Consider the following 13628-nt stretch of genomic DNA (forward strand, 5'->3'; position numbering starts at 1 on the left):
ACACCCCCAAGGCCCAGGGCTGGCAGCACCCCCAGGCACGACCAACAGCTCAAGGTACCCCTCCGCACGACCATCAGAGCGAGGTACAGCAGCGGCCTCTTTTGACAGATGGTAATACAGGAGTCAGAGAAGTCAAGTAACTTCCCTGAGGTAACATAGCAAATCAGCCAGGATCTTCGTGCTGTTCTCTGCTCTGCACAGGCCCTCCCCAGGTGATTCCCAGGACCAGGTGATTCCCAGGCTCTTCTCGAAAACCTCACCCTCCAGCAGCGGCTGAAAAGGGTCAGAGAACACAATTGTGGATGAGAGGAAAATGGGAGGCCCTGGCTCTGCAGACATCGCGGATGCTCTGGCCATTTGGTCCCATTCTTTCTATTGTGGATTCCTGGATGCCCCTCCCCCACATCTTGGGAGTCGGGGTGCTCGTCTGCACAGTCGTGGGGCCCACACTCGGTTGGTCAGGGTCTCCTGAGTCTGGGGATCGAGGAAGCCAGAGGCCAAGCCTCTGATCCAGCCCCCTCCACCTGGACAAGCCCCAGCCACAAGCCAGGGGCGGTCACAGCTCTCCTCTGTGCCATCGGCCTCAGACCCTCAGAGCCTCTCGGACACTGGCCTCAGGGTGGACAGGCCAAGGAGGCAGTGGGACCTCCCAGCTCTCAAGAGCACTCAGGCCAGGGGGACAGTGGCCTGGCCTCCCCCACAGAGTGCGGGCAGCCAGGAAGTGCCGGCCTCAGCAGGAGGGGTGCTCCTTAGCGGATCGGGTCTCTGGGAGGACAAGGCTCTGGCCTTTCACAGGCTGTGGGGCCCAGCCCTGAGCCCAGAGGCCTGGCTGGCTGGCATCAGGCCGATGGGGGCCTCTTAACACCCCCGAGGCCCATTCCAAGGGAACTTGAGAAGGATGGGACCCAGACCCCTGGGCCTCCCTGAAATAACCCCAGGACTGCAGAAGCCCGGCGGGGTGGCCCTGCTGGAGAGGACAGAACCCAGGGCTGGGGCTTCCGGAGCTGCCAGGAGCAGGGCTGCTCAGGGAGGCTGAGGGAGGAGGCTGAGAGGGAGATTCCTGCAAAATCCAACTGTAGCCGGTAAGGCCAGGCCGAGGACTTTGAGCCCTTCTAGAACATTGAACAAGAGGAGAGTTATAAAACAGGAAGAGGAGCCGGGGGCCTGAGGGCCTCGCAGACTGGGCCCCTCAGCCCTGGACCTGAGAGTTGCCCCTCAGCCCCAGACCCCCTCAAGGGACCCCCTGGACCAGGCCTATCCCTGAAACTATGGTGGTGTGGAGGGGCTGACCCACCCCTGGGTGCTCTACACTCTCCTGCTGCCCAGGCCAAGAGTGATCAGAGGGCCCGCAGGGGCAGGCACCCAGAGGATAGGGCGCCAGTGGACAATGATGTCCAGGTGGTCAGGGCTCACCTGACAGAGGCTCTTTGGAGTAAGGACTGAGAGAAGGACAGGAGGGAGGGAGGGAGAGCGGTCGCTGGTCTTAGGTGTTCCTGAGCTGGGCCTGGGGCCAGGAGTGCTCAGGTGAGGCCAGAGGCCTAGGCTAGAGTACCTGGCACCTCCTGCGGCCCCCAGGCCAGGGTCAGCCCAGGGGGGCCATCTGCCTCCTCGGTGTGCTCCTCACAGGCCTGTCCCAGGGCCCGGGGCAGCCACTCAGGCCTGCCAGGTGAGCCCTGAGCCATGTCGGGAAGCCTGGTGGCCGCCTCCTGGCACCCCCACCCCCACCTCAGGCCTGTAACCACCGCACACCACCTTCCCTTCAAGGCCCTGTGGGCTGAGATGCTGCCATGTCTGACGTCACCAAGGCCCCAGCCATGGGACCCAAGACAAGTCCCTAAACTGCCCAAGACAAGTCCCGGGCCGCCTTCCGCATCTGCATGATGATTAGAAGGGCCAGAGGTGACCTCGGACACAGAAGGTTATTCTTATGCTCCAAAGCAGGCCTCTGACACCTGGTCCCTGTGCCTTCACCCACAGAACCCGGGTCTCCCCTACCAGCATCTCTGAGGGGTCCCCAGGAACTGGGCACGTAGGGAAGCTCCTGGACACCAGGGGCCGCGGGGCCAGACCCAGGGAGCAGCAGCCCGAGAGATGTCAGCCGAGAGAAGAAAATAAACAAACAGGTTTTTTGGACGCCTTCAGCTGTGATTTTGTCCCCTCCCCTACGCCTCCGCCCCGCCTGTCCTCCTCCTCCGTCCAGGCTGGCTTCGGACACTCAGCCCTCCTCCCTACTTCCTGGAGCAAAGGGACCCTGACATCCCAACTTATTTTTAGTCATCCACCTCTGGAGCTCCCCCGCCTCCTTGGCAGCCTCATTCTACCCTGTCCTCTGTCCCTAGGGGGCAGCCTGGAGCCAGAAGGCCGCTCAGGACCAGCTGGTCCCTATATCCCACCCCCCAGCCTGGACGGTATGCCCCAGCCCCCACCACGGTGGCCCTGTCCTGCCTGGGACACCTCCAGCCTCTGCAGGGCACCCCCAGCAGCGCCTTCTTCCTGCCTGGCCCAGGCCCACCCCGTCAGTGCCTGCCGGGCCACCTCCCCAGTTGCCCCCCTCAGGGCTCTATAACCTCAGTGCTGCTGGTCTGTCCTCACCGCTGGACGCCTGGCTCCTGCTGGGCCTATGGAGCCAGCCACCAAGCTCAGCCACCGGAGACCTGGGGCAGGAAGGGACCCAGGAGTTCAGGTAGGTTCAACATGGAGCCCTCCAGATTGCTCCTCCTGGACCTACTGTCCACCTGTGTCAGGCAAGAGGAGTTCAGGGGCAGAGGACACCGGACCCCTCCAGGGTCCCCAGCTATGCCCCTCCAGCCCCAAATCTGCACCCCCACTCAGCCACAAGGGAGCTGCGCTGTGCAACTCAGCTGCTTGTCCCCCTCAGGGTGGCTCAGGAAATGCGTGACATCTGTTCTCCCTCACATCGGGACTGGAGCTTCAGTGGGTCCCCTCCCTGGGGACAGTTGGAGATGTGGCTTTCTGCACCTCGCCACACTTCCTGGGAACATCCTGGTCCCCGCAGAGACACGTTCACCACCTGCCAGGTGCTGTCAGATGGGGACACACTGAGAAGGAGACACACGGACACCTGGACGCCCACTGTGGGGACTCAAGAATGGGCTACAAGTGTCACTCCTGGAACCTGGGGAGTGACAAGGTCCACCCTCAGCCAGGGGACGGAGGCACAAGCCGCAGAGGCTGGTCCACATGTGGGTCGGGTGACTCTGAACCACCCTTCCCTCCAAGCTGTCCCCACCCTTGATCCCTACCCTCCTGCCCATCTCTGGCCAGGGTCAAGGCAAGCCAGCCCGAGGAGCCCCCACCCATACCTGCCATGATGCCAGCCTGGGCCTGGCCCAAACCTCTGCTCGTCAGCTGTGCCCAGATGCGGGGCTCTCCCCAGACTCCCAACACAGCCGTGCAAGAATCCTGGAGTCAACAGGTGACCCTCTTTACTGCCCCCAATGGCTTTGCTCACATCACACCACAATGGACAGCCCTGTCCCCTACCCACCAGACAGGGCTGGGACTCTGCCCAGAACCGAGGGGCAAGGTGGTCTCACCTCAGGCCAGCAGCCATTTACAAAGGCCTGCCTGAGCTGGCTGCAGCCCCCCTCTGCTCATGGAGAGCGCTCTGGGATCCATTGTTGATGTCTGTCATGGGCACAGCGATAGGAGGATACGGGGAGGCAGCAATCTGACACATTCGCCTAAGAACCTTCCTGCCCAGCTGAACAGGAAGAGAACCTGCTGCAGCTCCTCAGAGGCTTCGAGCCCAGAGAAGTATGGAGCTCGGGAAGGCGGGTAGAGTAGGCTCAATATTCAGAACAGAGCCATCTTCCAGGCCACCAAGTCCACCCTCCTCCTATCAGGCCACTGAACAGGGGACATCTAGAACCAGAGACTGAGTCAGCTCACCTTAGAAAGAACCAGAGGCTCCAGAGTAGTCACAACGGCGTTGCCATGCACAGATGCCAATCTCTCACACTCCTGGGGACATCTTATCTGTCATCGCTACTTTCCAACCCTGTCCAGTCTTAAAGTGACCAATGTTATCCCACTTTAAATGTCCAGGAAATGGAGCTCAGAAAGGTTGAGCAGTTGGTGTGAGGCTACACAGCCAATAAGCAGAGGCTGGGTAGACTGGCCCAACTCCTGAGCCAGGGTTCTTTTCCTGCTACCACCAGTATGACCCCAATTATGCCCTTTCTCTTCCTGTCACCTCTGTCCAGCCCCATCTCTACCTGCACTCTCAGGGCTGGACCCTCCCACCCCTCCATGTTCTGTGCTTCCCTTGGATCTGTGGGATGGTTCCCCAGTTTCTAACTCAGTCAAGACCAGATGGAATCTCCCAGCAGAATTTCTCTAGGAAACTACAGAGAAAACAAAACAAAACAGAAAATGCAAAACCCCCATCAGAGCATGTCCCCAGAGCCCATGGTCCCCAGCCTTGGGTGACTAATGCCAAGCCTGTCCCCACGTTGCTGGAAAACTCACCGATCCAATATGGCCCATGGGGCGAGGCTGCCACGTCCCTGCTGGCTTGGGCTACCCTCTCTGGGGAGGCCCATGGGCACACGTCACGGCCCTGCCCTACTGGCCCCTCTGTGGCCAAGGCTGGGGTAGCACAGGTCGTTCCAAGCCAGGGCGCCGGGGGAGCATGGCTTCCGGGAGCCCACCTCCCCTCCCTGCCCTCCAGGGTCTCACTTCCTCCTCTCTGTCCCCCAGCTTCCCAGACTCGCTTTAGACACAATATCAAGCCCAGGAAGGTGGCCTCTCCTTGTCCCTCCAGTTCCCACCGGCCCTGGTGACACCCTCCAGGATAGCCCTTTTGCAGCCCGGCCACCTAGGGACACGTGTGCCCAAGGCAGGACCGGGAGGTGACTGAAGCATGTTCCTGGGGTCTGGAAGCTGAGTGGGCACAGGGAGGGCAGGGGAGGGGGCCTGGAGGGTGGGGCGGCCGAGTGGACAGGGCAGGGGACCTCAGTTACCCCTCCCTCCTCCTGCTCGGTGGCTCCTGGGCTGGCAACCAGGACATTATTTGAAGCCAGTCCCACGGCGTCACCTGACCTTGAAAATGTTGAAGCCCAGAGAGGTGAAGGGATTCGCCCCGGGTTACCCAGAAATTTGGTGGCCCCGCTGGGACGGCCACCAGAGCTTGTGATCCAGCTAAGGGATCCTTCACAGGCTGCTAGCTGGGTGCCCACTCTGATGCCAGCTGCCAGGCCAGCAGAGGAAAGGGGGCCACAGCCTGGACCTGCAGCTGGAGCCGCTGTACCGAGACGACCTGACTCTGTGGTCACCCTGGGAGAGAACCCTGGGCTTCACCCTTGCCTCCCCTCCCCCCCAGTGTCCAGGGACTCCAGGCCGCAGCCCAGCAGCCTCTCACGCTCCCTCCCGCACAGCTGCAGCTGGGTCGGGTGGGAAAGGGACACCTGGGTCCCCCCAGGCCACAGCCCAGCCCTTTCCCCTCTTGAAGTGGCCCTGGGGAGTGGAGCAGTGGGCGGGGTGGGGGAGCTCCTGCCATGGACAATGGAAGCTCTGAGATGGAGGGACCCAGCCTTCAGCTCCAAAAGGGAAGTCAAGGTCAGGACCCTCACACCCGGGGCCTGGCCCGGCACCTCCCCCACCTGCCCTGCCCAGAGCTGCCCCCCCCCCCTCCCCCAGGGCTGCACCAAGGACAGAAATAGCCCGACTTTCCAGGAGGAAGGCTCTTTTTCCATCTCCAGCCTGTTCCGGTCCCCTCACAGCCACCACTAGGCCACGAGCCTCAGGGGCCCGTGAAGATCCAAGCTCTGGGTGGGACCGAAGCCAGAGGGTCCACAGGAGGCAGTGGGGGACTCAGAGGAGGGGGAGCAGTCACCAAGGACGGAAGTGGGAAGGGCCAGGAGGAGGGAAGAGGGGGAGCCGCCCAGGAGCAGGAGCCCGGAAGGGGGCAGCTGGAGCCCAGGGTGAGGGGCTGCCACAGGGGCCTCGGTGGAAGTCACCGCTCATCAGTGGAGGGCTCCAAGGCCAAGCCAAGGGCAGGAGCCCCAGCCAGGGCCAGGCCAGGGTGGGAAAAAATCAGAGCCCACAGGGAGGGAGCTGGGACTCCAGGCTCCTTCATCTCCGGCCTCCGGACAGCAGCCTCCCCAGGCCGGATGGAAGGCCGGAGGGTTGTGGAGCACCCAAGAATCCCGTGATCTAATTTTAGCCAGGCAGCACCCCCACCCCCGCCTCCCCTGCTGGCGGCGCAGAGCTGGAGGAAGAAGGCTGGAGCCTGGCGTCCCCAGCCTGGGCATCAGCCCACAGGGAGCTCTCCCAGGACCACACAGGGCCTCCACAGGAAAGACCCGGCAGCACCCACAGAGGCAGGGGGGGTCCTGAGCCACCCAGCTGGGATGAGGTTGGGCTGGGTGCACGGCTGGATTCAATGACCCCGGCTTGTTTCCTGGCCCCAAACGGAACGACAGTCACACCACTAGGCCCTAAGACCCCAGAGCTGACCTTCTTCTCTCCCCACTGCATGTCTCAGAAGGCCCCAAATAGACGGGTCACTCCCGACTTGGTGCCCAATTCTGCACCGAGGTACAGCTCTGTCCTGCCCAAGAACCTGACTCTGAGGACGGCTGACTAGCTCCAGGAACCTCCATGTCGGTAGGGACTCTATAGGGACGGGGGACAGTGGGAAGAGGAGAGAGGGAGTCCATGCTGGGGTCCCCAGCGGACCACAGGACGATCTTCCATGGGTAGTCAAGGACACTGAGGCCCAGGGAGGGGCCAAGCCCTAACCAGGGCCAGCCCAACAGATGTGGCAGAGGCAGGACCTGAACCCTGGGGTCCCCACCTACTGTGATTCTTATGGGCAGAGCAGTCACGGCCAGCTCTGCCACCTACAGTCACCAGGCCCCGAGAGCAGAATGGCCGGGGGCCCGAAACCAGAGGTGGCTGGTGCCAACTGCAGCTGGGCGGACGCCTCTTCCCCAGCCACGAGGAGCCCTGTTCACAGGTGGAGCTGGGTAGGCAGGGTCCCAATCCAGGTCCAGCACCGGCGATGCACGCATGTACGCACACGCACACGCACACGCACACGCACACGCACAGGCACACGAGATCATGCTGAGGAACAGGAGCAGGCAGGAGCTTGGCTACCCAGCTGTCCTCCACGTCGGGTCTCTGGAGCAGGCTCTCCTGTGTCCAGTACTTCTGAGTGGACGGTCAAGAGCTCCTCACACCACATGCTCCAAAGAGAAATTCTCAGAGGTCCCCAATTTCTCAGTAGCTGTCTTGAAGCAGGGACTGAAGGGTATCCTTTGTGAACTGTGATTCTCCCAGAGCAGGGGTGGCTGGAGGGTCTCTACTCCCTCCCTGTTTTCTTTTTTTTTTTTAATGTGTGTGTGTGTGTGTGTGCGTGTGTGTGTAATTGAATATAGGGACACCTTGCATTGAAATACATCACCAGCCCCTTTAAAAAAAAATGAGACCTTGTCTTACTAAGTTGCTTAGGGTATCACTAAGTTGCTGAGGCTGGCCCTGAACTTGTGATCCTCCTGCCTCAGCCTCCCGATTCACTGAGATTATAGGCATGCTCCTCCACATCCCTCAGGGACAGCTTATTAAGAAAGGGATCTACAGAAGGTCAATGTGCCAACCAAGACATCTCACTGCCATCTGGTGAACTACCAAGGCTCCCTGCTCTCATCTCTTCGGTGTTTGGCAGGATTGGTCCCTAGGAAGAAAGGGCTGCCCCCACCCCACTTCCCCATCTCTGTCACTCTGGGCCCACTTTATCAATCCAGTCACCTTCAGATGGGCTGAGGGTGGAATCAAGAGCAGGTCTTACTAACAGAGAATTGCAGGAATGCAGCATGAGAGGAGGGAAAGCCACACTGGGAACCCAGGTTCCTTGATCTAGCTTCACCTGCAACCGTTATTAGCTGTGTGACTCTGGACAAGTCTCTGGGATTCTGCCCCCCACCTTTCTCATCTGAGAACTGAATAAAGCAGCAAAATGAGAATAAGACTAGACCAGGACCTGACATAAGCAGGCTGCCAGCAGAAGTTTGCTGAATGCAGGAATATTACTGCTTGACTCTGGGTGCAATTCATTTCCTTCAGTAAGAAGGTGCAGTATGCTGGGCCACCAGGATACTAAATCCAGTCCTGCCACCATGTGCCTGTGTGAGGCCACCTGAGGCACATCATTTGTCTCTGGGATCCATCTCTTCTTCAATGAAATTCATGGATTGCGCTTAGCTTTCAGAAATGGAAAACCTGAGACACACATACCATAGCTTACACCGTCTGTGGCCAGCACAGACATGAGCAATTGATCACAGCACTGCTGCCTACTGACCCCAGCCTAACAGAGTCTCAGTACCTCCAGACAGAAGATGTCACTGAATGAGAGCTACTCAAGAGATGGAACCACAATTTTTCTGTACCTGAACTTTACAGTTTTATGGTTCCATGACCCATCTGGGTGACCCTGAACCTCAGCTTCTTCTTTTGTAAAACTGACCACTCCAGCAAGGTTTTGAGGATTCAATGAGACAGTGTATTCAGAATGGGCTTCACACCGTTCCAGCAAGGCTGACCTGCTGCTCCTGTCCAGAGTGGGGCAGGGAGCCTACTCCCAAGCCCCAGGACCTACCCCTTCAGCCAAGGCACAGCAGAGGAGCCTGGGCTGACCTAAGACAGACTGAGACGTTCTGCTGTATGCAGCCTCAGGCCTCGGCACAGGGCGCCCTGGCCACTGGAAGGAGCTGGAAGCAGGGCAGGGCAGGTCTTTATTGTTAGACCTCAGCAAAGCCTATATCCACCAAGGGTGGCGGGCACATTGGGACCCCCACTGGTCATTCCTAGCAGAGGCGTGGCCCCTACACCTCAGACGCTGGCCTCACGGCCCACCCCCTGGTCTCCCTCCCCGGGGTCTGCCAGGGGCGACCCCTGCCCATGTGTCCTTGTAGCAGCTTGCCGTCACCTCCCCTGCTCATGGAGCCAGACCAGCCTGGTTGGGGCCCTGAGGCTGCCCTCCCTAAGGCCTGGAGGACTGACTCGTACTCCCACTCACGGGACAGCATGAGGACCTCATATGTCCGACAGGGAATGACCTCAGCCGGCCTTCCAGCTCCGAGGGTGGGGCTGAGTCTTAGCAGGGGACAGCGGAAGGGAAGCAGCTCCATTCCCCGCTCCTACCCCTTGCTGCAGAGAGCGGCTTAATGCCATTCCGCAAAAAATGGCCTTCCTGGCCAGGCGCCGGGGCACACACCTGTCCTCCCAGCGGCTCTGGAGGCTGAGGCAGGAGGATTGCGAGTTCAAAGCCAGCCTCAGCAACTTAGCGAGGCCCTAAGTAACTCAGCAAGACCCTGTCTCTATAAAGGGCTGGGGAGGGGCTGGGGCTGGGGCTCAGTGGTAGAGCACCTGCCCAGCATGTGTGAGGCACTGGGTTCAGTCCTCAGCACTGCACATAAATAAATTTTAAAAAGGTCCATCAAAAACTGAAAAAAAAAAAAAAAAAAAAAAAGGCTGTGTAAGCGTCCCTGGGTTCAGTCCCGGGGGGAGTGGATGGCCTTCCTCTCTCCCTCCCTCTGTTCCTCCTACCCATGTGGTGGTGTCCAACCACCATATCTGGGCCCTGACCAGCTTGGGGCTGTCTCTCAAACCCTGTCACTCACTTAGCCAACTCCACACTTCCTACCTTGCCTCTTGGTGGACTCCTGCTCCTCGCCCAGGACCCAACCTACAGGCCCCCTCTTCCAGGGAGCCTCCTTTCTCTCCCTTCCAGGCAGCCACAGTCACGCCATTGCTTGTGAGGAGGAGGAAGGCTGCTGACAGGCAGGTGCTGAAGGGCGGGCGGGGGAGGAGAGGATGGTGGCCCTGGAAGAGAGCCCCAGCTCATGGGCTAACACCCGGAGTGTGACGTCCCTGGGACAATGATGACACTGCTTGCTTATTACAAAATATCCTTTATTGATAAAATAGCTCAGACTTTTTAAAAATGCCTGCATGTCACAAGAGGACCACAGGCCACATTACCAGGGGTCCCATGCAGCACACAAAAGATGGGCCAGCAGATGGTCACATGTCAATCCCTCCCCTGGGCCCAGCCCACCAGCCACACCCCAAGCCAATGTCCTGGCCTCACAGCTGCAACTGGCCAAAGACCAAGCTGGGATCTTTTTGGTCCCCTCCATTCTCCCCCAAAAACCTCTGCGGCACCTTCCGGATCCGGCAGGTTCATCAGAGTGCCAACAACCTGTGCCACTCAGCCCACCCCAACCCCCACACTGGCAGGCCACACACCAAGCAGCCCTTGGGGAAGACGGGGCACTGCGCTTTAGAGACTCTTCTGGGCACCAGGATCTCGGGTGGAGGAGAGGACCAAGAGGGACAGGCCCTCAGCCCAGGGCAGCGTTGTTGCCCGGTTCTCCATCAATAAGGCATGGGGTGAGCTACGCGCCACAGGAACCCAGCTGGAGGTCAGAAACCTGTCCACGCACGGCAGCTTGGGGCTCCCCCAGCGGTCCTCAGGGCTCGCTGCCTGCTCCGGCCTCTGTACCCACTGGGGGCTCTCAGCTCAGACTGCTTCCATGGTGTGGGTATTTTTAGCCATCTTTGGGGGGAAATTTGCCTGTTTGATGACAAAAGACTTACTCCCTCCTGGGGTGGGAGCCAAGCCATGCAAATCCTCTTGGTGTTGCAGGTGACACATCAAGAAGCTGTCACCGGCATAATAACTCAAACCTTTGTGGGCACAAGAACACATTCTCAAAGAAATCCTGTGACTTCAAATAGCAGTACTGTGAGCTGCTCTCTGCTTCCAGTTTGGGGTAGGAATTCACACACCCCAGGGACAGAACAAAAGTCTACAGGAACTCGGGTGGCGGTAAGCACAGAGGAAAGGGGCTTTTACATCACCGGATAATCACATTTGACGGTTCTCTAGCATGTTCCCCGTGGAGCACAGAGCTTTCTGCAAAGCCTTTCATCTCCGGCAGCAAGTGGGCGGCAAGTTATTGTCACCCTGCGTTTTGCAGGGGTGAGTGCCAGTGATCGGGGATCTCCCATGAGGCAGAGGCCAGGCCTCCAAGCCTCCCCACACAGGCATCCACGTGCCTACCTGCCTCCCAAAGGAGGGTCGGGTGGGGAAGCCAATGCACGGGTCTGGCCTTTAAAGGAGCCACAGATCCAAAAGCAGAGGCCAGGGGGAGAGATGGGCCCAGAGAATGCCATCCCATAACCCCATCCCAGCACCAGGGAGGACCATGGTGCCCATGTGGGTGAGCAGACTTCACTTCTTCATCAGCCTCAGCATCAGGCCCTCCTGGGGGAAGTGGAAGGTGGACTTCCTGCTCTTTGGAGGGATCGGGGGATCAGGGGGTGCGAAAGAAACAAAAACACCCCAAGTGAATGACCTGCCAAGGCACCCAGGGTCCTCAAGAAAGGGAAGCCCATCCATCAGCCTGCAGGGGCCTGGCACAGAGGTGCTCTATTCTGACCTGTTCTCTGCCACATTCAGGAAGGTCCGAGCTTCACCCATCTGCCTGTGCCCGGGCAGGGGATGGAGAAGAGGTCCCCCCAGCAAAGCCAGCCAGGGGATGCTTCAGATGGACCCTGTCAACAGCACCTCTGCCCCTCCCCCCCCCTCCAAGGGGACTCCTAGGATGAAACCTGTAGGAACTGCGCAAGGACCAGAGAGCCCCAGGGAGACAGCCACATAAAGCAGGACAAGAGACAGGGTGGCGCTGGCACCAACCCCACACGGGCAGTGGCAGGCAGCTCACCAGGCCGTCTGGGTCCACTGGCGGCAAAGGATCCTTCGGAAGGCACGACGAAAGTCCTGGTTGAAGATGGTGTAGATGACAGGGTTCAGGGAGCTGTTACAGTAGCCAATCCAGAAGAAGAACTGGAAGAGGCCATGGGGCACCTTGCAGTGCTGTGGGCAGATGGCACCCAGGCTGTAGCTGAAGAAGAAGGGGAACCAGCAGAGCACGAAGACCCCGATGACCACGGCCAGCACGAACGTGAACCGCTTCTCCCGGGTCAGCTGCGCCCGCCGACGCCACCACTGCCCACCCACAGCACCTGCACCCCTGCCCAGGAGCACCTGTCCACGTAGGGTGGCCAGCACCCGGGAACCCTGTGGCTTCTGCAAGGGGGGACTGCAAACGGAGGCAGAAGATGCTGGCACTGACTGAGGGTCACACTCTTCCTCCTCTTCCTCCTCTTCAGCGTCCTCCTCTGGAGATGCCCCACAAAGGTCCCTCTTCTGGCTCTGGTCTGCCTTGGGGAGGGCAGTCCAGCTGGGGGGCAAGGCCCTGCTCCCAGGCTCTTCAGGGGCCTCTCCTTCCTCTTTCTCCCCAGTGGGCTTGGGGTGTCCATTGGCCTCTCCAGTAGAAGAAAGAGGAGAGGCCAGGGTTGGCACCTTGGCTGAGGCTGAAGTGCCCCCAGGGACAGGACGCGACTGCTTCGCCTCACCAGGGCCTGGCCCGCCTTTGGCCCCTGGCCCTCTGCGGTGGCTGCGTTTGGCAATCAGGTAGATGCGTAGGTAGACAAGTATCATGATGAGGCAGGGCGCAAAGAAAGAGCCGATGCTGGAGGCTAAGATGTACCAGGCCTCTTGGTTGAGCTTGCACTGGGGGCGCCCTTGGGGCTGGGGGCCCTGGTCGCCCTTGTAGATGAGGGGCGGCAGCGAGATGACGGCTGCAATGAGCCACACGGTGAGGATAATGCACTTGATGCGGCGCGGTGTGCGCTTCGAGTTGTACTCCAGCGCGCGGCTCACCGCCCAGTAGCGGTCCAGGCTGATGGCGCACAGGTGCACGATGGACGAGGTACAGAAGAGCACGTCGAGCGCCAGGTACACCTCGCACCATGTGCGCCGAAAGTACCAGTAGCCCAGCAGCTCGTTGGCCAGCGAGAAAGGGATGATGAGCGTGGCCACGAGGATGTCAGCGGCAGCCAGCGACACCAAGAACAGGTTTTGCGGTGCGCGAAGCGAGCGGCTGGTCAACACAGCCAGGATGACCAGCGCGTTGCCGAAGATGGTGAAGAGGATGAGGAAGGTGATGGCTGCCGCGATGGCAGCTGTAGCCTGCACAGAGTAGGGCTCCTGGTGGTCCATGGTGGGGCCGGACATGGCCAGTGGCACCGCTGCTCGCCAGGCGGACGCACGGCGGGAGAGAGCACCACCCCGGCTCGGTTAGGCGAAGGGATGGTCCCCCCGGCGATGCTGAAGGCGCTGGAGCCCCATGGCCCGGACGAACGGAGGTCCGGGGACACCCGGGGCCAGCCACCGCCTTCCTACATCCTCTTCCACCAGCGCCCAGAGTCCCTGCCGTCTGCCCCAGAGAAGTTTTCCAAGTTGTCCCGCGGTCGTCCCCGTCCCGCCCGAGACTGCAGGAAAGTAGCGCTGTCGCACCGCAGGGTGGCCGGATGCACCGCCGGCGGGGAGCCGGGAAGACCCGACTGGGTGCGCTCGGCGGTCCTGGGAGGAGGCGAAGAGCGCGGAGCTCGCTCCGCTGCCGGCTCTCGCCCGGAGCCGCGCCTGCAGGCACCCGCCGCGGCCGGGAGGTGGGGAGGAGGGCGGGAGCCGCGGGAGGAGGAGACTGGAGGCGGGAGCCGGAGGAGGGGCGGGGGCGGTCGGTCGGAGG

General features: G+C 60.5%; 1 protein-coding gene across 1 annotated transcript; it reads right to left on the reverse strand.

Moving 5' to 3' along the window:
• Positions 1-9963: 9963 nt before the first annotated feature.
• On the reverse strand, positions 9964-13522 carry Adra2b (adrenoceptor alpha 2B). The gene has a single exon (XM_076832921.2). The coding sequence runs from the start codon at positions 13112-13114 to the stop codon at positions 11756-11758; it is 1359 nt and encodes a 452-aa protein (XP_076689036.1). The 5' UTR covers positions 13115-13522; the 3' UTR covers positions 9964-11755.
• Positions 13523-13628: the final 106 nt, after the last annotated feature.

Source organism: Callospermophilus lateralis, chromosome 14, assembly GCF_048772815.1.
Source record: "Callospermophilus lateralis isolate mCalLat2 chromosome 14, mCalLat2.hap1, whole genome shotgun sequence".
Lineage (NCBI taxonomy): Eukaryota > Metazoa > Chordata > Mammalia > Rodentia > Sciuridae > Callospermophilus > Callospermophilus lateralis.

Bases quoted from the DNA above. Each gene is read 5' to 3' on its own strand.
- Adra2b (XM_076832921.2), bottom strand. From the start codon at position 13,114: ATGTCCGGCCCCACCATGGACCACCAGGAGCCCTACTCTGTGCAGGCT.